Genomic DNA, 25,688 nt, shown 5'->3' with positions numbered 1-25,688 from the left:
CTGTGTACGTTGTTATTCGTATTAATATTACATCTTTGAGCCTTATTTTTGATAGAAATTTATTTATAATGAATGGCAATAATTTATTTTGAATTTATTGAACCATAAAATTAATTTTTGACTCTTCACATTTAACATAATCCGCTTCGCGGATTATTCAATGTGAAGAGTCAAAAATTAATTTTATGGTTCAATTAATTCAAAATAAATAACAGCCATTCATTAACTCAACAAAAATGCCAACACAGGATGAGTATATCAATTATAACTTACCAACGTTGCCTTTATAGGATGAGCATGTGATCTTGTATTTCGCAGCTTCATTAGCAATGTTAAAGTTTGCATATTTAGCGTATCCAGTGTGATTTGCAAAATCTTGCAGTGTAATCAATAGCTGATATTCGGCTTGGGAGGTCAGAATATGAAGATTTTCGTTGCCTGCAATAAAACATGACAATTTGTTTTCTCAAGTTCAAGCTTTTAACACGACCGGTAATTGTAAGATTTGAAGTTTGTGAGTTACATGTATCAACATTGTCAAAACTAGTAAAACGCAAATATACAATTGTAGCTAAAACAACTAACTTTTTGGATGGTAGCGAGAATACCTTGTACAATATTTCAAACAAACCTAAAGCTAAATTAATCCAAATTTCTCCCATTTCTTTTACATTATTTAAACAGGGAAATGGAGAATCAGTAATTTTGTTATAATTTTAGAATAATAAAACAACGGCTATATGTTGTGATGTTACCTTATTGTTTCAGGTAAGGTTGAAGGTTGGTGGCTTATGTTTAAAACCGCTGCGTTTGTTTGCACCAGTCCTAGGTAAGGAACTAGATGTTCAGTGGTTGTCGCTTGTTGATGAGGTTCATAAATGTTTCTCCTTTTTATATATATTAGACCGTCGGTTTTCCTATTTGAATGGTTTTACACAAGTCATGTTTGGGACCGTTTATAGGTGGCTGTTCGGTGTGAGCCGAGGCTCCGTGTTGAAGACCATACTTTGACCTATAATGGTATTCTTTACAAATTGTGACTTCATTGAATTGTCTTATTGACACTCATACCAGACCTTCTTTTATCTTTATCATAAGATACGATACTTTTGGACGATTAAAGCCTTTGACTATCGACATTTGATCTCACATGGATCTTACGGATATTTTGGGCGGTGCATTACGTTTGTGCGCATTACCATTACATTTGCGCGCAAAAATCATTACGTTTGCGCGCAGCTTTTCATTACAATTGCGCGCATTTATTTGACAGGTAAACTCAGGTAAGCTTAGGCAATATCACTTATTTATCTATAAATTTATTCAATTATTTTAAAGTAAAAGTACCCTTTCCGTTAGTCTAAGTCACCTACTCACCCACGAGGATGTAGAAGTTGATTAAGATAAGTTTGACATTTGTGTTACGATTTAGAAAGCTATCAATGTATTAATTTAAGTTGCAGTATTAAAACAATATTAGGTCAGTGTCATAAAAATATAAACTTTTTTGTACTCGGTGCAAAACTGGGGAAGGGCTCGGTAGAACCTTGCCCTTCCTCAGTTTCTCAGCCTCATACAAATTGAAAAAAAGTTCATATTTTCCTGACATTGACCTTATAAATAAATTTGGTGTGTTTACTGTATTCTGATTGATTAAAAGAATTAGCTTTATTTTCAATGTTATCAATTTTTATGGTGACACGCCCACTCTAACGTTGTGTATTCATACGCAAACCATCTATGTACGTTGTTATTCTTATTAATATATATTTGAGCCTTGTTTTTGATAAAAATTTATTTATTATGAATGGCAATAATTTATTTTGAATTTATTGAACCATAAAATTAATTTTTGACTCTTCACATTTAACATAATCCGCTTCGCGGATTATTCAATGTGAAGAGTCAAAAATTAATTTTATGGTTCAATAAATTCAAAATAAATAACCATTCATTAAATATTGAATATTTCTGTTGACATTTCAGCGAAGTCATCCAATAACTTTTTTTTTATAGTTCCGGCTAAACTTTTCTGATTGGCCGACACTCTAGCGCGTGGATGTGGTTTATACGCTGTGGCTAAAGACCTTAGAAACTAGCGATAATTTTCATTCTCACTCTACTCGAGTGATATGAAAATTATCACAAAAAAAGATCAAAGGATCAATACAGATAATTGCCATAATAATAATTTGATTTCCCACCGATTTGCTATAAAAAAAAAACACGTCAAATGTTCGTTACTTGACAAAACTTTACAAACTAACTTAGATTATTTACGAATTTCAAAGAGATCACTATTCGGGGTACTTGTTAACCCTGAAAAATTCGCAATGAAGTTACAAGCATGCCTTAAATCATAACAGAATTTATCATGCACACTTTATATTTTGTCTTAGAATACAATATGAACAATAATGATTAAAATATATTATCAAAGTTAATGAATTTTTATATTATTTATATTTCATTATATACCATTTTTTACCTGAGTTTACCTGTAAGATAAATGCGCGCAAATGTTATGAAAAGCTGAGCACAAACGTAAATCATTTTAATCCCCAAATGCGCGCAAACGCAGTGCACCCAACTTGGGGGTTTGTTGGCCTTTCCTGAGCATTTGAATACGTCTTTAGTTGTTTAAGTTTTTCAGACAGACAGGAGCTATAACCATTGTTTGGTTTTACGATGCTTTAAATCATATTTAACAAGGTCTGGTCAGAAGTGAAGACTGCAAAACATGTCGATGTAATAAAATGAGGCGACAACTAAGTTGTGGATCAATACAGAATGCATGGCAATCATGGTAAATTGCAATGTCCGGACAACACAAACTAATGTTCCTCGGACGTCTTTGGACATATAGACACTAAATTAAATTGTTTTGTTCATTGTGAAGCACAACACAATATCAATGTAAAATTTTGGTGATGTGATACACACACCAACTTAATATCAAAAGATTTCCAACAGTAATATAGTGTATTTTTACTATTATAGATCATTTAATTTATACATGTCCTGGAAAACAAAGGTTAAACAGAAATGGGTTTTAAAAAACAAACAAATCGATATTACCAAAAGGATACAATACAAATCAAATTATTTCAGTCCTCCTTTAGATCAAGTGGGTAACAAAGTTTCTTGTCAAAGTTAAGCATCTAAGGCAAATTTAGAGGGATGTAATTAAAACATTAAAATTTTAGTGAATATATCGAGAAGATCGGTCAAAGATGTGCAATAATCGAAAAGACATAAAACTGTTAATTGTTGTACAACGTAGATAAATATATTTTCAGATAAAAATGTGGCACAAATATATTACTCATATAATAGTATTATATAAAAAATAAACAAACCAAGCCAATGTTCTTCCTCAAGTGTTCCAAATCCCGTTTTATAATCATCCCATCCTCTGTAAAAATCAACTGCACCATTCATTCGTCTTTGGAATACCTGCAGTTAAACATTCATAATTTTATCTGAAATTTTATGATATGATTATTTTTTACGTCTTCCCTGGGACGAAAGGAAACATGATATATTGTTTCTTCTTCTTCTGGTTCTGATGCAACCCTATCCGGGTCATAACTTATTCTTATCTTTTGTAACATACTTGTGATATTTGGTATGAATGTAGATCACCTCTGGTATGGTCATTTTAGTAAATTTCCTATTGACAAAACTTTAAATTTCTCGTAAAACTGAGAATTTTCTTATCCCAGGAATAGATTACCTTAGCCGTATTTGGCACAACTTTTTGGAATTTTGGGTCCTCAATGCTCTTCAACTTTGTACTTGTTTGGCTTTATAACTATTTTTATGTGAGCGTCACTGGTGAGTCTTACGTAGACGAAACGCTCGTTTGGCGTATTAAATTATAATCCTGGTACCTTTAATTACTATTTACTATAAGACGGTGTTTCAAAAACTAAATTGTGAAATCCTGTGTTCTTACCTATCGACCACCAGGTCAAAATATTTTTTTGTTTCACATTTTTGTGTCTGGAACTTAAGTTTTTAAAATCATTTGCTCATAAGCTTTTCATATTTGGCACGATGTATTTTTTATTGTATCTTTGTGGTATTTTCTCCTTCTTGATTTTTATGAAGAAGAAAAAGAAAACCCGGAAATTGTCAGTAAAACATCTTCGAACAGTGTGTCGCCTTTTAAGAAAACTTAATATGATGAAATAGATTAAGAAAATCTTGAATGACTTAACATTAAATTGGAAATGAGAGTCTTCAATCGAGGCTGGTATTTCGCATAGTAATATGAATGAACATTATTGTGTACGGCAGAATTTTATCATTGACCCAAATAGACTATTAGAGATGCTGAACAATTTAACACTGAACAATTTAACATAGACTTAAATGAACGCTTGTAGCAACTATTTGGTCCAATGTGTGCTCTGCGTAAATAAATTAATTTCAGTATCTTAAATGAAAGCGTAATGATAATTATACTAAACTTGATGATTCATTTGATTATCCCCTGAATCATATACAGTTTTTATCACTTCCTTTTTCAAATTATGTAAACGCTAGTTATCCACTTATCTACTAACTGCTGGAAACACTAAAAACGTAGCACGTATAAACATATTTGGACATAGAAATTAATCGGATTTATCTTGACCACCAACTCTTGACTATATACATATGATACATAATTAAGAATCAAATTAGTAAATAACACAGGATACATTGCCTTGAATTTGATCAACTTAATATAGTCTGACAGCCACATGATGCCAATATTGTTCCTGTATTTACGGCTCTTGTAAACTCACCGTCCATCCCCCACCTACATTGTCTTCTTTCATATTGCAATATACATTGAAGCCATCTAAAGAGCCTGTCGGGTAAATCATGTAAACACCACTCCCTCTTTTAATATCAATATCCCCACAGTCTATGGGAATTCTTGTGTAAGATCCACCTAAATATAAAATATACACTTAAACCTTTTAAATAAGTGTTTAGTTTTCATTTGTACATATCATTTTCGCTGTTGAATAATTCCGATGGTTATAATATAGTATTTTATATACAATATGCACTATACTTTATTTAAAAACACTCCGTACCATTCACATGTGCAACAAAAGGTAAATACATGACGTCCATTATCACTGAACTAGCATACATATTTGTTTGGGCCAGCCGAAGGACGCCGCCGGGTGCGGGAGTTTCTAGATACATTGAAGACCTATTGGTGGCCTTCTGCTCTATGGTCAAGTTGTTGTCGCTTTGACACATTCCCCATTTCCATTCTCAATTTTATAAAGTATAATCACATACGATCATAGAAATAAATAAAACAACTTTAAAATGGAATCTATTAGATTTTACTATACTTTATAATATTTCCGATAACTTTGAAACGGATAAAGATACATTTTTAGTACCTTTATAATAACCAATGATAGTAATCCTTTCATTTTTGCTGCACTGGGATATTTAACATAGTATTGTGGAATGTGTTGATATATGATATTTTTTCACTAAGATGGAATACATTTGAAAAAGTAATGGAATTCATTAACAATAGTTTTTAAACTTAAATTACGTATCATCTCGTCTTTCAGTATATTGTACCATCTACCCAGTTCTACTGAAATTTTCACATTACAGCATCTTACATTGTTATTTAGGAATTCATTCACGTTTGATTTGTGATAATTGTACATGATACTTTACTAAACCAAACATTGTTTTAAACAGATTGTAAAATTCCCCTCTGAAGAATTGTCAATTCTACTATGCCCTTTTTAATGCATGCATCTATAAGATTTTGCTTCAGAACGATTTTCAGTTGATTTACATGATAATTGCTGAATCCAAACATAGTTAAGTTCTGAATAGTCTAACATCGAGTTAAGATAGTCAATTCATTTGGACGTGTAATCCTCTTTAAGTAGAACATTATTCGATATAGTATATTGCTTATTTTATTTTCATTGGTGTGATGTTTGTTCCAAAAACACACCATTCTTACTTTTATTATGGTATATATTGTTATACGACCAAGTTCTCTATAAGTTATAAAATTTAGTGTTGATGATCTAATTTTTAACACATTCCGGTAAAACTGTAGTTAATTTTTTTCCAGTATGCAATTGTTTCCGAATCCCAATATTTCACACTCATATTTCAGAATTGGAAATATAAGTGCATCAAACAATTGTAATTGCAAGTCATTTTTCAAAGCAAAGTATCCTACCATTAGAATTACTCACATTATTCATTAAATTATACAGAGAAAGAAAAAACAATAAGAAAAAATATTTTCGAACAAAGATTTAGATGTAGCAAAACAAACTTACTCTTTAAAGAAAGAAAGAGGTTCAGAAACCGCAAGTTACCACTTATTGCTCAATGATACAAATTGATTCTTATGTAGTAACGATGACAATTCTTACACAACATGCAACTGAATACGAAGTAGGCACTTCCTTTAAAAGATAATCCATAAAGGTCATAAGCATTGTCGTGTTACCTTCAAATTGGATTCGATAAAGCTGTCTTGGCCTAAATGGTGTTCAGGTTAAAGAGTTGTCTGGTTCAATTAAAAGGAGTTGACACTCAAGTATGAATGAACGTGTTATGGTCATATAAATTAAACAAATATACAATAGGATGTACAACAGTAAGAAATACTCACTATTACTTTGAATACTTGTTGAATTCACCAACACCACAATGAACCCAAGAAACACTCCAATTTCCAAAGTGAGAGATGTCATGATTATACTGTTGAACTTCGAAGATACAAGGTGTATTTAATTTACATAGGAAAAAAACGTAGAAAAAGTTGTAAAATGTAACCGCTGAATACAGAGAAACGACATATAACAAAACAGGTTTCCGCATTTAGTATTGTAGATAGGAATAACGCATTAAATGTGTGATGTAACTACAAAACGGAGACTTACGGATATTTGTGTAGACACATTTTCCTGTTCTAAGTTAAATAAAATCATCATCAAGATTATATGTTTTTGGTCATTCGTTTTGTCTTTAATGAAATTACAAATATATGGTTTTGTTATTTGTTTGTTTAATTTTTTGAGAACTGTCTTTGTCAGGACTTTTTTTGTAGTGAGTTCTTTTCTTCTTTTTATGTCTGATTATCATCATGATCCTCATTTTGATATTTTACCGGAAAAGGTAATTAGAAAAAAGTATATATTTTAAACTACAAAAGAAATTTTTTATTTCAATAGTAGCTATTAACTTCATAAGTACTAGAAGAATATTCGCTTTATCAAGGAATTATCCCTTCAAGTGTGTTGTTGGCTTTCCTTATTCAAAAAAAAGGTTTACACGCATTTAAAAGTAAACACGTGACACCGGTATTAAAACTAATATTTAAAAAAATTAAAAACTATCTTTGCTGCATCTATTTAATCAAGTTTACATTCTTCAAAAAGAATATTTAATCTGTTGTAACTGTTGCAGTATTAATACATACTGCTTGGAGATTTCCCATAATGATAGTTATTGACTGCATTTATAAACTATGTAATAAGATTAATCTTATTTCATAGAAGTATGTTCAGACGAGATAAATTATTCTAAGAGATAGCAGAAATTAAGAAAATCCTTATACAGACATGTTGATGTTGGGTAAAAGAAAAGAAAAAATACCGAACTCCGAGGAACATTCGAAACGGAAAGTCCCTAATCAAATGTCAAAACCAAAAGCTGAAAAACATCAAATGAATGGAAAGTCTCCTTTTTCTCGATTGTGACAGCTGTGAAATTCTGAATAAAACATACCAACAGATAACCAACACAACAGAGACTCCTTGCATTTGTAGTGAGGCAAATTCAACATAAAAATGGTAGCATACGCTATAAATTTATTACTTTGGGATATCATAAGGCATATTTTGTTAATAGTGAACAAAAGGGGTTAAACATGCAATACAGAGGAACAAGTGAACAGTATGGTGGAGTTTCTTATCGAAAACATATTTGTTGAATTTGGAGGTAGACTTTTCAACAAATTGTCGCCATTCCTATGGGAACAAACTGTGCGCCTCTCTTTGCCGACCTCTTCTTATTTTCATATGAATCGGAGTCCTTCAGACACTTGTCAAAAACAAGAACATCAAAGAAGCCAGATTATTTAATTTCACTTTCAGATACATTGATGATGTTCTTTCCATTTACAATCCGAACTTTTCTGATTGGGTTCCATTAATTAATAGCTGATATTCGGCTTGGGAGGTCAAAATATGAAGATATACGTTGCCTGCAATTAAACATATCATTTTTTTCCCTCACGATTACTACTGTTTAAACTTTTATACCGATCGGGAATTGTAAGATTGTGCGTTACACATATCAAAATGGTATAAACTAGCTATAGAAACCGCAAATATACGATCGTAGATAAAAACAAACATTTGAATGGTAGTGAGTATACTTTGTACAATATTTCAAACAAACCTAATGCTGAATTGATCCAAAAAATAAAATCACAAAAATACTGAACTCCGAGGAAAACTCAAAACGGAAAGTCTTTAATCAAATAGCAAAATCAAAAGCTCAAACACATCATACGAATGGATAACAACTGTCATATTCCCGACTTGGTACAGACTTTTTCTTATGTAGAAAATGGTGGATTGAACCTGGTTTTATAGTTAGCTTAACCTCTCACTTGTGTGACAGTCGCATCAAATTCCATTATGTTGACAACAATGTGTGAAGAAAACAAACAGGCATTATAGGTAAAAATGTCAAATATACAGCAGTCAAAATTGTTTTATAACCTTAATCTTAAAAAGAAAATGAAACAAAGAAGCACAGAATGGCATAACTTTGCCAGAGTACAATAACCCAAATGAAGGGATGTATAATAACTTAGCCACAGTGTACCCTTATTTTGGCACTTCTACCGGTTTTGTCTGTTTTGTTCACTCATCGTTATAAATATAATGAAATTTATTGCGACTGTCATACAAGTAATAGGTTTAGCGCTTTAAAACCAGATTCAATCCACCATTTTCTACATTTGAAAAAATGCCTGTACCAATTCAGGAATATGACAGTTGTTGTCACTTCGTTTGATGTATTTTATCATTTGAGTATACCATTTGATTGAGGACTTTCCATTTTGAATTTTCCGCAGTGTTCAGTATTTTTGTGAATTTACTTTTTTCTAGAGCATTGGATTTCCTTATTTATGTTTTTGTTTTAGGGAGCGGGTTCTTGATACTTTTGTCCATTTCCAATTCATGAGCTGCTTGTAAAGGAAACAGGTGTTTTTGGTCCTTATCATTTTGACGTTCAATAAATATTTATAGTTAAAATTTAAAAGTGCAATTGTTTTTAGATTTTAGAATTCACCATGTTGTGCATGTTTAGGGTAAACGTTTTGCTTGTGTATTTACAACAGTATTGAATAGCATGACACAACAGTAACTTTTCCAAATTTAGCATGTTATGCTTTCTTATCAGTACACTTGAAATTCACTGGAATACGTGTTTACACTGTAAAAAGCAAATAATGACTCTTTGGGGTAGATAAAAATTCGAGAAATTAAGTACTAACAAGCAATATTTGTTATATCAACAATTCGATGCCCATATCCCAATGTTTTGTGAGTTTTGTCACTTTATGAATGTAATGATAAGTAGGAAACCATCTGAAAACACAACAGTCAATTTAGGCTGCACATTAAAGGAGAGAAGGTTCGATAAGGTCCTAAAATGTACCATGTTTTAAGCTTAAATTTCAAATTAGGATTTACTTACCAATATCAAAATGCATCGTAGCTAATACAGTGACTAGATAAGAAATAAGCCTTTGTTGAAAATGTACGTACATACATTTTATTCATGACGTCATAAATAGTACTCATATCGATTTTCCTCGAAAATTTTAATGAAAATTGGTAAACTTTTATTGATTATTGGACAGGACACATTACATAGAACGCATACGTCGACAAAAAAATCTTTTGAAATAATGTTTGTACATACATTTTATAATTCAGAGGTTCAGCGCTTTAAAACCAGGTTTAATCCACCATTTTCTACATTTGAAAATGCCTGTTTCAAGTCAGGACTTTGCCAGTTGTTGTCCATTCGTTTGGTGTGTTTTATCATTTGATTTTGCCATATTGATTAGGGATTTCCATTTTGAATTTTCCTCGGAGTTTAGAATTTTTGTGATTTTACTTTTTACATATTTATCTTGAGTATTTTGATTGTCGACGCTTGCACCATATGTTTCCTGGTCCGAAATTTGGATGAAATCCGACCGATTTTGTCTAATTTCGCCAAATTTTCCTGTATTGACATATTCGGGATGTAAAAATCAACGCTTTAAAATAAAACTTTGACACAAAGAGTTCTATTTAACTTACTCACATGATGCAAATTATTGAACGTAATTATGAATTTTTAAAAATATATATATTTTATGAAAAAATGTTTTGAATTCATGAATGAGTATTTTGAGTTTATGAATGATTATTTTGATTTAAGAATGAATATTTTGATTTTTATGAATGAATACGTTGATTTTAAGAATAAATATTTGATTTTATGAATAACAATTTTGATTTTATGAATACATATTTAATTGTTATGAATACGTATTTAATTGTTATGAACAATTATTTGTTTTTATGAACAATTATTTTTGCTTTTATGAACAATTATTTGTTTATATGAACAATTATTTGCTTTTATTATCATACAATGTTAATATATTTTTTTTAAACCAAAAAGTCATGTATGAACATCCATATATAATTTATTTTATGAACACATATTTTGATTTATTAAATATATATTTTATTTTAAAGAACAAATTTTCGTTTTTACGAACAATTATTTAATTTTATGACCATATGTTTTGTTTATTGTGAATATTGTAACGTTTCACACGCCATAATCTAACGTTCATATGTAAAAAATGTATTCGTTACTTCATTTACTTAAAATTAGTCGTATACTTGTTATGTGTTATGTATACAAAATATGTGTGTGGGTATGGGCCTGGCCACCCTTTTTGTGGACAAAAAATTGATTAGTAACTTAGAGAATCACTAAAGCATGACTTGATTAGGCCCTCTATTAGGCAATCAGTTGGTCCCCACTTATGAAAAATTCTGGATCCGCCATGGTTGAGTTATCTGTGCGATTGCATCGTGGCAAAGTTTTTTCTTGTATGTCTCTGGGTTACTGTCCTTATATTCATGCTTCCGTTCAACTTTTAATTTTATTAACTTAAAGATTAAAGATTGAATGTGAATAAAACACGTATTCCTTGAACATTATGTCGTTATGTCATTTATATTTGCTAGATTGTGGATCACTTATTTTATATAATTGTAACTGCCTGACGTCTTGTGATTCATGTTTAAGAGTGAAAAGTGGTTTGTTTATAATATAGATATGTGGTACGATTTCTATTGGGAGGATTATTCACCAAAAAGACCGAAGTTAATGAAGTATTGAACAGCTATAGTTGACTTAAATCTCAAGAAACACTTTTGATCTACAATCTAAAACGACTCTTTCCAAGGAAAACGTCGTAGAAACATAATACAACATGAAACTTTCTATTTTGATCGTTGATACCGGTCGTGTGGGTTTTCGTATTTATTTGATTTTTATTTTTATTCTGACAACAGTAGTTTTGATAGAAGCATTGTATGAATTATGAATTGTGTGTATTTAAATAAAACTATGATACATTGTATTTCAGAGATCTAGTCAAAAGCGACTTTTCAAAGTTGACCTCCATTTTCAGAGTTTCAATTTTGTGAGTTGTCCGTTTGTTGTGCACAGTTAAATCAAACAACACAAAGCACCTGGTTTTGTTTTATTTCATTCTTCGCATCATCATTGTGGTTGTCTTCAATGAGTAATAAGAGCCCTTCCAACTTTCCCATTCTATCCCGTCAGCATATAAGGTGTGTGTTCCTTTAAGGTATCGCCCATTCAAGTTAGAATTGTGACATTTGCCGTACCACCAGCCTCCTTTGAACATAGTAGCACAGCTGGATCCATGGTTATCGTGGTCCTGATCTTTAGTACTAAACATCTTACCGTTATGATGTGCAAAAGAGTCACCTTTAAAAAAAGCAATTTTGAGATATACACACTGTATCATAAATCAGTTATCTATAAATGGGACATATCTATATAAAAAAAAGAAGACTTTTTATACATTATATTTCACTAAGAACAGACTTTTATACATTATTTTTCACTAAGGGAGCACCCATTAAAATTTAAAATGAGGGGAGGAGAAGATACGGGTTTTATTTTCTTACTCAGATTATTTTTTTTTTTTTGGCGAACAAATTTATTTAGTTTTTCGAGGCGATCAATCAGTTTTAAAAAAAAAAAAGACACGATAAGGTATTTGGGATAAGCATCCAGAATATATTTTTTGTTGTCATCTGATCTCCCCGTTTTGAAGCTTATGGAACAGCCTATATCAAAACAATTATGAATACTTACCAACATTTCCTGTAAAGTTCGAGAAAGTCAACTTGTATTTTGATGCTCCATCCCCAACTTTGAAGTTCTTATATTTTGCATATCCATTATGATTTTCAAAGTCTTTCATTGAAATCAACAGTTCATAATTCCCTTGTGATGTTAGAATATGTAGTTTATCGTTGCCTGAATTGATAACAATTAAACTATTTAATTTTGTATAATGTTTAGTCAAATATTTAGTAAAATTGAAAGTATAGAAGATTATTCTCAGTTATTAAAACTAACTGAAAGAAAGGCAGACTCTATTCGGGAATGGGCAAAAAGACAAACATCCAACAAATGCTTCACACAATATTAACAATTGAGACACACAGACCCAAAAGGTAAACTACCCTTCTGTAAGATTACATCCCAGCTCCTTTGTTCTAACAGGGATAATCTGAGCCGGATCATCCTTACCAGATCACCCCAGCTTGAGTTTCTTTGTTTTGCATGCTTTCCTCTGTTCTGTAAATTTTTGCGGGAATGTCAAATTTACTTTAAAACTTATTATTAATTATACGGAAATTTAAGTAGAAAATAAACATCCAGAGTATATGCTGGGATTCGCACTCAAGACCTTTAGCATATTAACCCAAGACACATAACACTGCGTCAGGATGACTTGATACCAACTAACAGTAATTTAACATACTTAAAGGAAGCAAGATATATTTTATAAGTGGGACGAGTTGGCAGACCTTTATTTGGTGGTGTTTAAACCCTTTTTTGTTAATAAATGAGTTATCAGACTGATTGTTTAATTTGATTTTACACTTTTCAATAATGGAGCGAGTCAGCAAACAAGAGTGGGGCGTTTTTTTTTTATAAAGTGACAATCTAATATGGGCCGATTTGCCAGTGGTGGGACGAGTTGTCATTTTTTCATATCTTCTCATCGTGTTCGCGGTTCATAAAAGGGTATACATAATATAGTAATAAATAAAGTATATTTTAATGGTGGTGTGGCGTTATAAACTAGATTTTATGAATTGTAAATGGTTTTTCGTCTAACCTAAAACAGCTGGGATAGAAAATAGTTATCCCATTCGGTTTTTGTGACTCAGTGTTAGATCACCCTCTGGCCTCCAGCTATCGGGGTCATCTTACACTGACACACCGAGTCCTCGTAGGAAAACTATTACGTAGCCTAGTCCGACAGATAACCTAATTTATCTGTCTGTAGGACAAGACTTCTCCGAAAGTACGGTTGTATACCTAACCTATAATGACTTCACGGTTCATCTAAAAAGCAAGCTAACTAAAGATTATGCCATTTCCTACAATCAAATGAATTCTGCTGTAATTTATAGAATATACAAGCTGTATATTGTAAGTTGTGGAATAAAACGTGTTAAAGAAAACTTTTCAAAATCGTTTTAATTTTTGAAATAAAGTAATCAGGGGTGGCCAGAGGATGTAGCCAGCTCCAAAAGCGGAATGTGTGATTTTTTTTATATCTGCATAAAAGGTTCATTTTCAACTTTTGATCTTCAGTGTTGTACAACTTTGTACCTTTTTCACGTTCGATCTTTTATATCTAGGCGTTATGTATTCAGGTTTAGTTTTCTGTAATTAGGTAATACTTTAGTTTCTTTGTGTATATCTCTTTCATATTCATTTGATAAAACTTACTGTTTGCAATAGCATGAATTGTTCTATATAATAAGAATGTTCTTATCCCGGGCATAAAAACAATGCCGTATTTTGCGAAACCTTTTCAACTTTTGATCTTCAGTGCTGTACAACTTTGTACTTTTTTCACTTTCGATCTTTTATATCTGGGCGTCACTGGTGAGTCTTGTGTGGACAAGGCGCGTTTTTGGCGTATTGAATTTTAAACCTGATGCTTTTTGTTATCTATTAATCATGTTTTTCTGTGTCTAATATGTTCTCCTATTTATTTGTATTGTAGTCCTGTAATATTATGTTGTCATTTCAATGTTATATTTAACTTTGCCATTAAAGTGCGAGGTTTGGCATGCCTTAAAACCAGGTTCAACCCACCACTTTTATTCCCCTTTTAAAAGTGTCCTGTACCAAGTCAGGAAGATGGTCATTGTTATAATATTGTTCGTTTCTCTTTGTGTTGCATTTTAACGTTCAGTCGTTTGTGTTTTCTCTTATTTTTGAGATATTGAGATAAGACGTGGCACGGTACTTGTCTATCCCAAATTCATGTATTTGGTTTTCATGTTACATTTGTTATTCTCGTGGTTTTTTGTCTGATGATTGGTCTGTTTCGGTGTTGTGTCGTTGTTCTCCTCTTATATTTAATGCGTTTCGCTCTGTTTTGGTTTGTTACCCCGATTTTGTTTTTTGTCCATGGATTTATGAGTTTTGAACAGCGGTATACTACTGTTGCCTTTATTCATTATTTGATTTAAAATGTAAATCTGACAAACCTCAATAAAGAGGACGAACCTATTTAACATCTAGAGCTGCGCTGGGAAATGCATTTGTGTGGACCTCTTGGATAGCTAGTACCGATGTTTGAAAGGAAGTGTTAGAAAACATTTACTTGTAAATATGTTATTTAATATACAGATACATTGTACTTTATTTTATGTTAATGATTATAGTTCATAAATTAAGTAATAATTCTCCTTAAAAAATTACCTTACCAAGCCAATGTTCTCCCTTAACTGTCCCAAATCCTTCTTCATAATCCGCCCATTCTCTATAAAAATCAACCTCACCATTGATTCGACGCTGAAAAACCTAAAAGAAAAAAAAACCAAAAGCGATAAAGAATTTCATAGAGATTTCAAAGCAACCTCAAATTAAACCTGCTCCAATCCCCCCTCTCCCCACAAACAAACATATAGGAATAGAAAACCAATGAGTTTAAAAAAGATTTCAAGTAGAGAAAAAAAAACCACTCTGTATCCCCCCGTCAGTATCATGTGGGAAAAAATAGAATTTTAAAGTGGATGATATAAAATTGAATTTATTGTTCGAAATTGTATTTTTATTATTTGAATGAAAAAAAACCACTGTTAATAATGAAAAATAGGAAAAAGCATTTTGAATGACGTGGAATCGGTGGCGAGAAATACCTATAAGAAAGTCAGAATAAATCACACGATAAACTACTGTTTCATTTTCCTGTATTGTTTTCGTTTACATTTATTCTATTTAGACTTAATCTTTCCGATACAACTTACAGTCCAAGCTCCGTTCAAATCTTCTGTGTCCATATCACAATATACATAAAATCCTTCTAATGAACCCTGGGGATATATCTTATATATACCACTTTCATGTTCGATATCAATGTCTCCACAATCCAAAGGACTTCTCTGGAAGTGTTTTACTTTTGAAAAAAACACCAAATATAGCATAAAAAAGATTTCAGTAGTGGCAATACTTAAAGAGATATCGTTATTCCGAAAATAATAGACAATCCATGTGTAATGAAAAAAGGAAAGATTTGCAAAACATATTTTATCTTTCATTTTCCAGTTAAACTAGGAACGGTATATCTAACTATATAGGTTCCAGAATTAAAGGAGCTAATATTAAACCCTATGGTTTTGGTTAGATGTATTTTACTAATCATGCATATATTGTTTCTAAATATAAAGTGTATTTGTACATAGTTTGGGAAGAGGAGATTGTCATTGATTTCGTAGATGGGCTTTTTTCAATAAAAACGTACTTTCTTGTCCCAGCCACTTTAAAAAAAATGTGTTTGATCGTTGCAAGTAATTTTTTGTGCAGTCAGTACATTGAATTAGATTTAACATTTTTAAGCAAAGAAACAGTTTATTTTTTAGAGGGATTGATAAGATATTGATTCCTGAATGGTCCAAAACAACCAAAATGGCATTCCTGGACCGCCTGGTCAACATTCATACTCTAAAATATCGTAAAACAAGAACTATCTTTAAAAAAGATATCCGACGTATTTAAATTTGAGTATATGCACGGTGGGTATGGTTGTCCTGCGAGAGAATGTTCTGTGCTGGTGATTCGGTCCTGACGGGTGCTGGTGATCAATGAAAAAATGTAAACAAAGACGAAAATGATGATTTTTGACGTTTTCACTCATAAAAAATTGAAAAAAACAGATGAGATTTTTCAATTTTGTTTCTTATGGGTTCATATGTAAAGCATTAAAAAGTTGACCCTCTAAACTGTTTCAGTAAGCGTAACACAAAAATGCTCATTTTCAGAAAATCTCGAACTGAAAAAATAAAACAAAAATGCTGATAGAGTCCGCTTTCTATACCGCAATCCACACGACAAAACTATTTTGTGAAAAAACATTGCAATTTATTAAAATTTAGCATTTTTTCAATTTATTCATGTCCTGATACTGTGCTGGTGGGTCCTGTCATTGTGCTGGTGGGTCCTGATACTGTGCTGGTGATTTTGGATAAGAAGTTGCTCATATTTGAAACAAATGTTACAAAATCAATAAAATTTGGCTGATAATTATTGTCAATAGGATGTATGACTCCTATTTTAGCTCTTGTGCATCCATTTGGCTGTTTAATATGTGTTTTCATATGATCGTTACTTATATTACACAATTACATAACAGGGCAACCTCTTTCGTCCAATATCAGATAACAATATATACTATCTGAAATAAAAATAGTTTTATTAAGATATTAAATGCCCCTTACATTGATGCTTCAACAATGATCAAAGCCCATGCTGCATAGACATGTTTGTTAGCGCTCCGCATACCCCTCCCCACTTACTCACCCCCCACCCCCCATTTCCTCCTTCATTGTTACAGTGGTGTAGCAACACAACAATTTATCACAAAAATAATAACACAAAGACACACATTATTGAACAACAAATGCTCACAGGTACTGAAAGCTAGTTCAAAGCCGCATTTTCAACTAATAGATAAAACATGTTCTCATATGCAAAAATCCCAATCGTGTCGATTAAAAAAGTCTCAAAACTTAAGTTCACATTTTAATGTTTGATTAAGCAGAACTTTAATTAAAAGTGTGCAGTGAATCTTGTGCTCACAAAAGTTATTGTCATAATTATGTTTACATAAGACTTATAAAGGAATCAAGAAGGTACCAAGAAATATTTTACAGTTCAATTTAATGATCATGAATGGAAGGAAATGGGACGGAAGTTTACATAGGACAAAAAGAAATTGATAGTATTTTTTGGCGAAAGACTTAAACGCTTCTTTGCATTATATAGTACAACTCTTCTTTAAAAGCATGCAAAAAATAACTTTGATTGACTTGCTTGCTATGTTTGCTCCAAGGATATTTTCAAACAATAGGTAGGCGGAGTTTCAATGCATACTGGGATTTGATTGGACAAATACAAACTGACAGGAATTGAAGTTAATGTTTATTGTCCAACCAAATTCTAGTATATAGTAAACATACTACTTACCTGTCGTTTACAACCATCCAAACAATCATAGCAAGTAATTTAAACAAGGTTTGCTTTGCATGTATTTATAGAAGAGCTGTAAATTCTAAAAAAAACATCTTGTTGTCGTAGATGGTTAAATCCTCAACAAAATATCATTAACTTTGTTGGAACGAATAAAGGTTTTAAATCAAATTTTCGTGGACTTTTTAGCTTCCACCCTGACGAGGCATGTTAGCTGTTCGTATGCTGTTGCACCTGACGCACCGAAACTTTCACATTTCCATCTTCTTTTCTGAAATATTTTACCCAGCTCATACTTGACAGGATTGTAATTCTAGTAAAAGGTGTAACCAATGAATTGAACACATGTTAAAAATTCCACAATACTATATGATTCATTTTATGTGTCAATTTGTTCGAAAAAAATCGAAAAGAAGAGAGTTTTTTAATGTTATGGTTATCTGTCGCTATCTAGATATATATGCTTAGCATTTATTTCAGATGACATGGACTCCTCACCCAGGTGACCCTGCTGCCTTTCATATCTTTATCCGTATACAATTATTTTAAAATAGATAACCAAAGGCTGATACTCGTATTTTTGTATTTAAATGATTCGTTGTAACGAGAATATTTGTGGTGAATGGAAACTGTGAGGGTCAAAATTGCTTATAAATGTTGCTGGACCCAGTTTCGTTATCTGATCTGAATTTTCTAAAATGTGCAAGGTAGATAGACATTTTGATTTTTTTTTACTCGGTAAGTTTGCCCCAATCGCTTGAACTTTTGCAATATTACAGCCAATTTCAATGAGTGTGTAGACAACGGGATTACTTTGGTTATCTTGCTTGCTGAACAGAAAAGTCATTGTAAGTTATGTAAACTACCCTACTTTAAGAGTAGACGAGTCCGACAATTGACACATCTTTCTGTCTGTAGGACCAGGCTACTTCGAAAGGAGGGTACTTTACCTTACCTAAAAATGACCTCACGGTTTAGCTAACAAGCTATTTTGGAATTTTGAAATGAAAAAGCTAAGAAATCTTAGTTTTGTTAGTGTGTACTAGGTTTTCGAAAAAAAATACCTGATAACCCTTCAGACAAAAAAAAATGTTGAAAATATCTTACAGATACAGCAAGTGATTCTTAATAGCTATAAGATACATTTTTCTTTTAAAATACAACTTTTAAATCTTACGGGAAACTATTCCAAGCTTAAAACTTTCACTGTAACCTCGCTTTAACTTATCCCCCCCCCCTCGAAATTAAAAAACCCAAAACAAGCAAACCCGCAATACTATTGTCTTTCTTATAGTCAGCACTCGATTGTTCACAAACAAATGTGTTTAAAGCTGCTAAAGACATATGATTCAAACGCTCAGTAAGTCCTTTGTTCTATATTTTTGCTCTCCATTTTTATGCAAAACCTTTTACATTTTTATTTTATCGGTTATTGTTGAAGGTCGTACGATGACGTATGGTTGTTAACACATACTTTCTTTGGTTTCTTACGGAAATTTTTCCATTGACAACAAACATACCACATCATCTGCATTATATAAGTATTGTATAAATTACAACGTATTTTGGTAATCTTGCAAAATGATCGTAATCCCGAAAATCGTTAACATATTTTCTTATCTTAAAAGGGACAAGAAGGGTTCCATCAACAGGCCAATAAATAAAATTACAGTTAATTTAAAAAAAAAATAAAAAAAAAAATAGGTGTATTTTTTCTCTCATAATAATAGTAAACAGATTCACAACAATGTCAATTTCAAGAAAGCAGACAACAGTTAATTAGTCAATAACAATGCAGCATCAATGATCTTGAATATATGCTTCTTTTAACTAAAATATAAAGGCACAGAACCAGGACATTGAAGCACAGTACCAGGACCGTTTTTCTTATCACCAGCACAGCGTCAGGACAATTCCGTTTAACGAACTTGTACGACTTTTGCAATATAATATTGTTGTAATATACTTTGCATAGTACTTATGACGCATCAGAGAAAAATTAAGCAACAAAACAGTCGTTTTATTGCCGTTCTGATACAATGTAAACAAACCCACCAGCACAGAATCAGGACCCACCAGCACCTGACAGGACCAAATCACCAGCACAGTACGTTCTCTCGCAGGACAACCATACCCACCGTGATATGTTTAAAACTATAATTTCGATAACCTTCAGAAGCACAAAGATACCATTTAAATAACGTTTTCTCTGTTTGTGTTCAGTATTCTCGGTCCTCGTATCTTTCTGTTTACATTCACCAAAACCCCGCGGAAATCTCACATGCGTAGGTGCGTTCTAAAAGTCATGTACGTTCGTACAACAAAGTTTACATTAAAAATTATATATAATTGTCCCGAATAAACAGCTGTCGCGGATGCAAAGAGCTATTGGAGAAACAATTATTTTAATAAAAATATAAATCTTTGTAAGATCTAGTCAAATATACACAACCAAATCACCCATCATGACAGCATTTTGTCCAATCATAGAAAGGATTTTCGATATTCTGTTGCCATACACTACAAACCATTAAAGTCTGAAATGGCCTATATCTGTACTCGACTTTACTGATTTTTACTCGACCAATCTGAATTGGTCTGTTTACTTGAAATTACTCGACCCCAGTCTGAACCATAATTGACTGTACTGAATCGTACTTGACCCTTATCTTTGCCGTTGAAAATAGTCTGAACCATTACTCAACCAGTCTGAAACAGTCTTAACCCATTCTCGACATGTACTCGACCTATTTTTCCAGTCTAAACCATACTTAACCAAAGGTCTGAACAATACTCGATCAGTCTGAACCATACTAGACCAAAAAACCTCTTCTTTTTTAACTGTTAAAATAAATTTCTTTTTAACTGATATATATAACAACAGCCAACAAAATTTATCAAAAAATTTAACCTTATAAAAGAAATATATCTCTTGATTATATTTAGAATAAAAAAAAATATATTATATATAACTTATATAAAAAAGGGATAAAATTAAATAAATAAATAAAATTGTTTTTCTGATTAGTGGTGAAATATAAAGTATAACCTCTGCTTGGGGACAAACTCATAAATAAGATCACACCTGACCAGAGGTATTAAATTCTAAATAACATTGATTCAAAATAGCAATATCCTGTTTAAATTAAATAACAAGGCCTTTCGAATATACATGTATGTACTAGATAAGTAATACACGAATTTAAGAAAATAGGGCTTTCTTTTTACCTGTAAAACACACATGTACTGAGGTAATTAGAACATATTAAAGTGCTTTATGTATGCCATGTTAATTTGACAAAAAAATACTAAAATTAATTTAAATTTTTTTTTTTACTGTTACTTTGGAGTACATTTCCTTTTTTAAAAAGGTTATCAAGAATTGCTATGAAAATTCTATTATCATGATTATATTAAATTCTTGGTTTAATAAAACAAAACAGTTAAGCTCTCATTTTTTTAGAACTTATAAGTTGTTTTATATACTATTTTATATATATCTTAATAAAAAACATTCACTGCATTATTAACTAAAGTCAACTGACAAGTTGAACATAAATCTATACTAGGCTTAAGTTAATGGTGAAAATAGTCCTGTTACCATAAAATACTTCGGAAATATTCATAAAATTTTGAATAATATTGAAAATATTAGTCACAACTCAATTTTTTAAATTATTTGATCAGCTTGTTTTATTTATATTTTAAAAGTTGATATACATTATTATGTAAGTGTTAAATATATTGAGTTGAAGTTATATTATGGTTGATTATTGTGAAATTTTAATTTCAATACTGTATTGAATACATTTTTAATTTCGAGTTGTTGTTCAAATTTCATTTTTATTAAAAGAATTCCTAAATTGATAAAATTCAGTTGATATATACAAAGAATAGGTCTAAGTTGGTTAAGACTAGGCCGAGTATGGTTCAGAATAGGTCGAGTACGGTTCAGACTCGTATAAAATGGTTATGTACTGGTCAAATACACATTCAGACTGTTAAGTATGGTTCAGACTACAGTCGAGTATTATCAAGTAAATCTCAGACGAATTCAGACTGGTCGAGTAAAAATCAGTACAGTCGAGTACAGATATAGGTCATTTCAGACTTTTAATGGTTTGTAGTGATAGTTAAGCGTCCTTAAGTTCAATGGGCACAAACCGAAACTATATATACCGACTACGTCGGAAAAATGTAGAAATAAATGTTATTTTACTCAATATCAGTTCTTGTATAGTTCAAAAGTATATTTAGAGCCAACATTTTTTAATAAACAGCTTTTAACATAGGATTTTTAATTTCAGAAGGTGTGTCCCTGACAAAATGTCCACTACGAAACGAAGTCATTAGAATTTGTTAATAAGCAGTTTTATTAAATCAATGTAATTTTTGTTTGCAAGAGATATAAACATTAGGGTCTTACAAAAGAAGTGGTGCTTTTATAACGGCAATTAAATTGTTGGTAAGAAAAATTGAGCACATCAAATGGACCAGAGTGATACCGTATTTTTGTTAATGTCCACTACGAAACGGGTAAAATCTCCTTCAGTATCTGGTTTTAAAATCATGAAAAAAAATATCAGTGTACAGCTTAATACATGCTTTGATGAATAGAATCAGTCTTGTTACTATTGCAATATAGGGATTGTGGGGGGGGGGGATTAAACATGTGAATATGTCCCCTACGAAACGGTCACCTACGAAACAAGTATGGGAGAAAAACGTTTCGTAGTGGACACTACCACTACCATGCAGTCTTTTTTTACTCTTTTTTTCAATTATATTCGTGCAAAACAAATAACAAGGGTAAGTTTCATTTAATTTTTATTATGTTTTTTTTTAATTAACATAGAATAGGGTTGATGTCAACTACGAAACTTTATGTCCATTACAAAAACGGTTTTGTCAACTACGAAACGCATCAAAATGTCCACTAAGTAACATGAGTTGTACCTTCATATGTGAAGTACTGTCTAATCTTTATCGATAAAAAATGGTTCTCCAATTCAGAAACAAATTTGATTTTTCTAGTATATAAAGTAAACAAACTGGAATGTCTAAAGGAAACATTTAAAATTGCAAAAATATGTGTGTTTAGAAGCAGTTTCGTTTTTGTCCCTTACGAAACAGTACACAAATTAGGAAAAGAATATCATTTAAAACAGTATTTAAGATTGCACTTTTTGTTTACAAACAGGTCTATAATAGATCTAGCTATTCAATATAACTCTTGAAATTAAATTTATACAAGTTGATTTTTCATTTTTTTAGGTCTGAAAGTCACGCTTTTATTGAAAAACGCCAAGATATCGACAATTGTAACAGATAATATAGATTTAACTAATATTTTCTTTTTCAATATAGTTGATATCGATTATGAAACTGAAGAACCAGGGAAAATTTTATTACAATTTAAGAGTTTAAGTGTTCAATACTTTAGTATTGTATGACCATGGCACGATGATATCCTGCTATCGACAACATCGACTTGATATCTAGTCACAGTATTCCATTATAAAGAGTCACGGTTGGGATACACTGTTTTATAATTTTTCTCATTTCGTTCTGTAAACTAGTCTACTTTATTGATATGAAACAAGTGTTGATATCGATGCCATCAACGATATGCACTCTGTCAATTTATCCTGGGTTGCGTTCAATATCGTAGCGGCTACATAGGGCTACGTAGATTTGTGACTTTTGAATGTTTAGCTAGCCTAGCTGCTACATAGATATTGATAGTAGCTAGGCTAGCTACTCGCTCAGTAGATAAAAATCTACGTAGCACTACGTAACTGCTACGATATTGAACGCAACCCTGGTTCACCAGTTTCATAATCGATATCAACTATATTGAATAATTTTTGTCAATATCCGATTCCTGATTCTGTTTGTATTTTATTGGTTGTCTTTGATTTATATATATACACACGTCTAAACATTTGCTAATTATGTTAGAGAATCAAAGTGATTCGAATCCTTGCTTCTGTATCATCGTTGCAACACTAACTGCACCGTGTCAAGCGTCCTATATCACTCAATCACCAAGGCTATATTAAAATATAGATTTCGTTGGTCAATGGAATGCCTAACCCTGTCGGCATATATGATATATAGTGACAAGTGGATGGTATATCGTGTAGATAAGCTATTATGTTTGTCGTAAAAAATGATTATGTTAATAACCATGCCGCCACAAACATGATAGTCACTTACGATTTTTTCAAATGTTAACATTTCAAACTTATTTGTATGTGTTCGACGTTAATATTCGAAATCTTGACAATGACAACTCACCTGAAAGACTAGCACAATGTTGCGATAAAAGTATGATGCTGATTATTAATGACACCACCATACTCTCCATGTTTGCCGCAACAACTTTACCTCACTTTTGTATACTATGCTGTAGAATAATACATACCATGTCACAGTTATTGTCGCTTAGTTGTAAACGGATAAAAGTGGTTAAAAAAAGGTTCCTGTCGTAAATAAATTGTACTGCGCAAAATATGTCAAACGTAAGTTCTTTGGCACTAGAGCGGCGATCCAATGGATAACAACTTGCGTTTTAAAAATCCTACGAGATTGGAGGTCGAATGGGACCTTCTTTGCAGACTAATGCTTATCCATGTAATCTCTTATATAATGTATTTCATTTTCGTTTCTTAATAAGATGTTTTTGTTATTGATCACTTGTACATCTCTTCATTGTGTTATTGTGCTATTGTAAAATTGTGTATTATTGTCTTTCATTTTTGCTAATGTGCATTGTCTATATATTTGTAACATATGTCGTGGCTCTGACTAATACATCCCGTAATTGTGTTTTTGTAAATGATTGTATTCTTGTCTTTAATTGTTGCTAATGTGCTTTGTCTATAGGCCTTTTTGTGTTTCTTTGTTGCATATTTGTTTGTTTTATAGTTATCAAGATTATAAAACATTGTTGACTGCTGTACCTCAATTATTGACATTTTTACCTTTTGTGTACACATTGTTGTCAATATAATGGAATTTTATGCGACTGTCATACAAGTAAGAGGTTTAGCAGGCTTTAAACTACCAATTTTAATCCACCTTGTTCTACATAAAATTTGCTGAACTCAAATATCCAACTTATTGTCTAAAACGGTGTTCAAACAACTTTGCAGTATACTAAAATTACATTTGTAATTTGTTTCCCTTCAAATGCTTGTTAACTATTGTAGATTTTAACATGTTTTTTCTCAAAAATATGATCTCAAAAATAAGTTTTGGTTTCGTGCTATTTTTATAGCTTCAAGTCGTTCAAAATTGGCCAATTTTCTATAGAATGATTATTCCCGAAAAAAACCTTTTCAAGTTCATTAATGAAAAAACATGATATATGTGATGTAATTTTGAAATAAAATATGTTAAGATATGTAATAATTTGCGAAGAAAAAGAAGAAAAAAATAATCACCGATCCTTGTTCGAACTGAACATTTTATCAAATGCAATAAATTACTTATTGTTCCTCATCCAAATAAACAGTGTCACACATTAATTGCTAATCTTTCTCAATATTTGGAGATATAAGCAAGAAATAAATTACAATACATTGTAATTGATATTATAAAAGTAAAAAACTTATAAATGCAGCTCTATTTTCTTTATCATTTTAATCTTCTTTTGTATATCTTTAGTTTCTTAAATCAATTTTTTTTTTTTTTTTTTTTTATTAAAATTCTAAATTATTTTTTATATTATTTTGATTTTTGATCTATCAATATGGTTATTTACTCACTGCCGTTTTCTT

The 25,688-nt window shown here is 31.4% G+C and overlaps 2 protein-coding genes across 2 annotated transcripts; both read right to left on the bottom strand.

Annotated features, from left to right (window-relative positions):
• Positions 1 to 241: 241 nt before the first annotated feature.
• On the bottom strand, positions 242 to 6,910 carry LOC143071432 (microfibril-associated glycoprotein 4-like). Its single transcript, XM_076245699.1, has 4 exons — positions 6,671 to 6,910; positions 4,797 to 4,945; positions 3,360 to 3,456; positions 242 to 438 (listed from the first exon to the last, which is right to left on the bottom strand). Exons 1-4 carry the CDS (start codon positions 6,750 to 6,752, stop codon positions 263 to 265), a joined length of 504 nt encoding a protein of 167 aa, XP_076101814.1. The 5' UTR covers positions 6,753 to 6,910; the 3' UTR covers positions 242 to 262.
• Positions 6,911 to 11,839: 4,929 nt separating this feature from the next.
• LOC143071431 (fibrinogen C domain-containing protein 1-like) lies at positions 11,840 to 24,362 on the bottom strand. Its single transcript, XM_076245698.1, has 5 exons — positions 24,205 to 24,362; positions 15,687 to 15,835; positions 15,144 to 15,240; positions 12,499 to 12,663; positions 11,840 to 12,105 (listed from the first exon to the last, which is right to left on the bottom strand). Exons 1-5 carry the CDS (start codon positions 24,272 to 24,274, stop codon positions 11,855 to 11,857), a joined length of 732 nt encoding a protein of 243 aa, XP_076101813.1. The 5' UTR covers positions 24,275 to 24,362; the 3' UTR covers positions 11,840 to 11,854.
• Positions 24,363 to 25,688: the final 1,326 nt, after the last annotated feature.

This window comes from Mytilus galloprovincialis, chromosome 4, assembly GCF_965363235.1.
Source record: "Mytilus galloprovincialis chromosome 4, xbMytGall1.hap1.1, whole genome shotgun sequence".
Classification (NCBI taxonomy): Eukaryota; Metazoa; Mollusca; class Bivalvia; order Mytilida; family Mytilidae; genus Mytilus; species Mytilus galloprovincialis.
This window is presented reverse-complemented; position numbering and strand designations above follow the sequence as displayed.

Bases quoted from the DNA above. Each gene is read 5' to 3' on its own strand.
- LOC143071432 (XM_076245699.1), bottom strand. From the start codon at position 6,752: ATGACATCTCTCACTTTGGAAATTGGAGTGTTTCTTGGGTTCATTGTG. The intron at 3,457-4,796 runs GTGAGTTTACAA...GTTTAACTGCAG, and splicing joins ATGTAGGTGGGGGATGGACG to GTATTCCAAAGACGAATGAA. The intron at 439-3,359 runs GTTTGTTTATTT...GTTTTATTGCAG, and splicing joins TGAGGAAGAACATTGGCTTG to GCAACGAAAATCTTCATATT.
- LOC143071431 (XM_076245698.1), bottom strand. From the start codon at position 24,274: ATGGAGAGTATGGTGGTGTCATTAATAATCAGCATCATACTTTTATCG. The intron at 12,664-15,143 runs GTAAGGTAATTT...TTATCAATTCAG, and splicing joins TAAGGGAGAACATTGGCTTG to GCAACGATAAACTACATATT. The intron at 12,106-12,498 runs GTAAGTATTCAT...CTTTTTTTAAAG, and splicing joins GAACTTTACAGGAAATGTTG to GTGACTCTTTTGCACATCAT.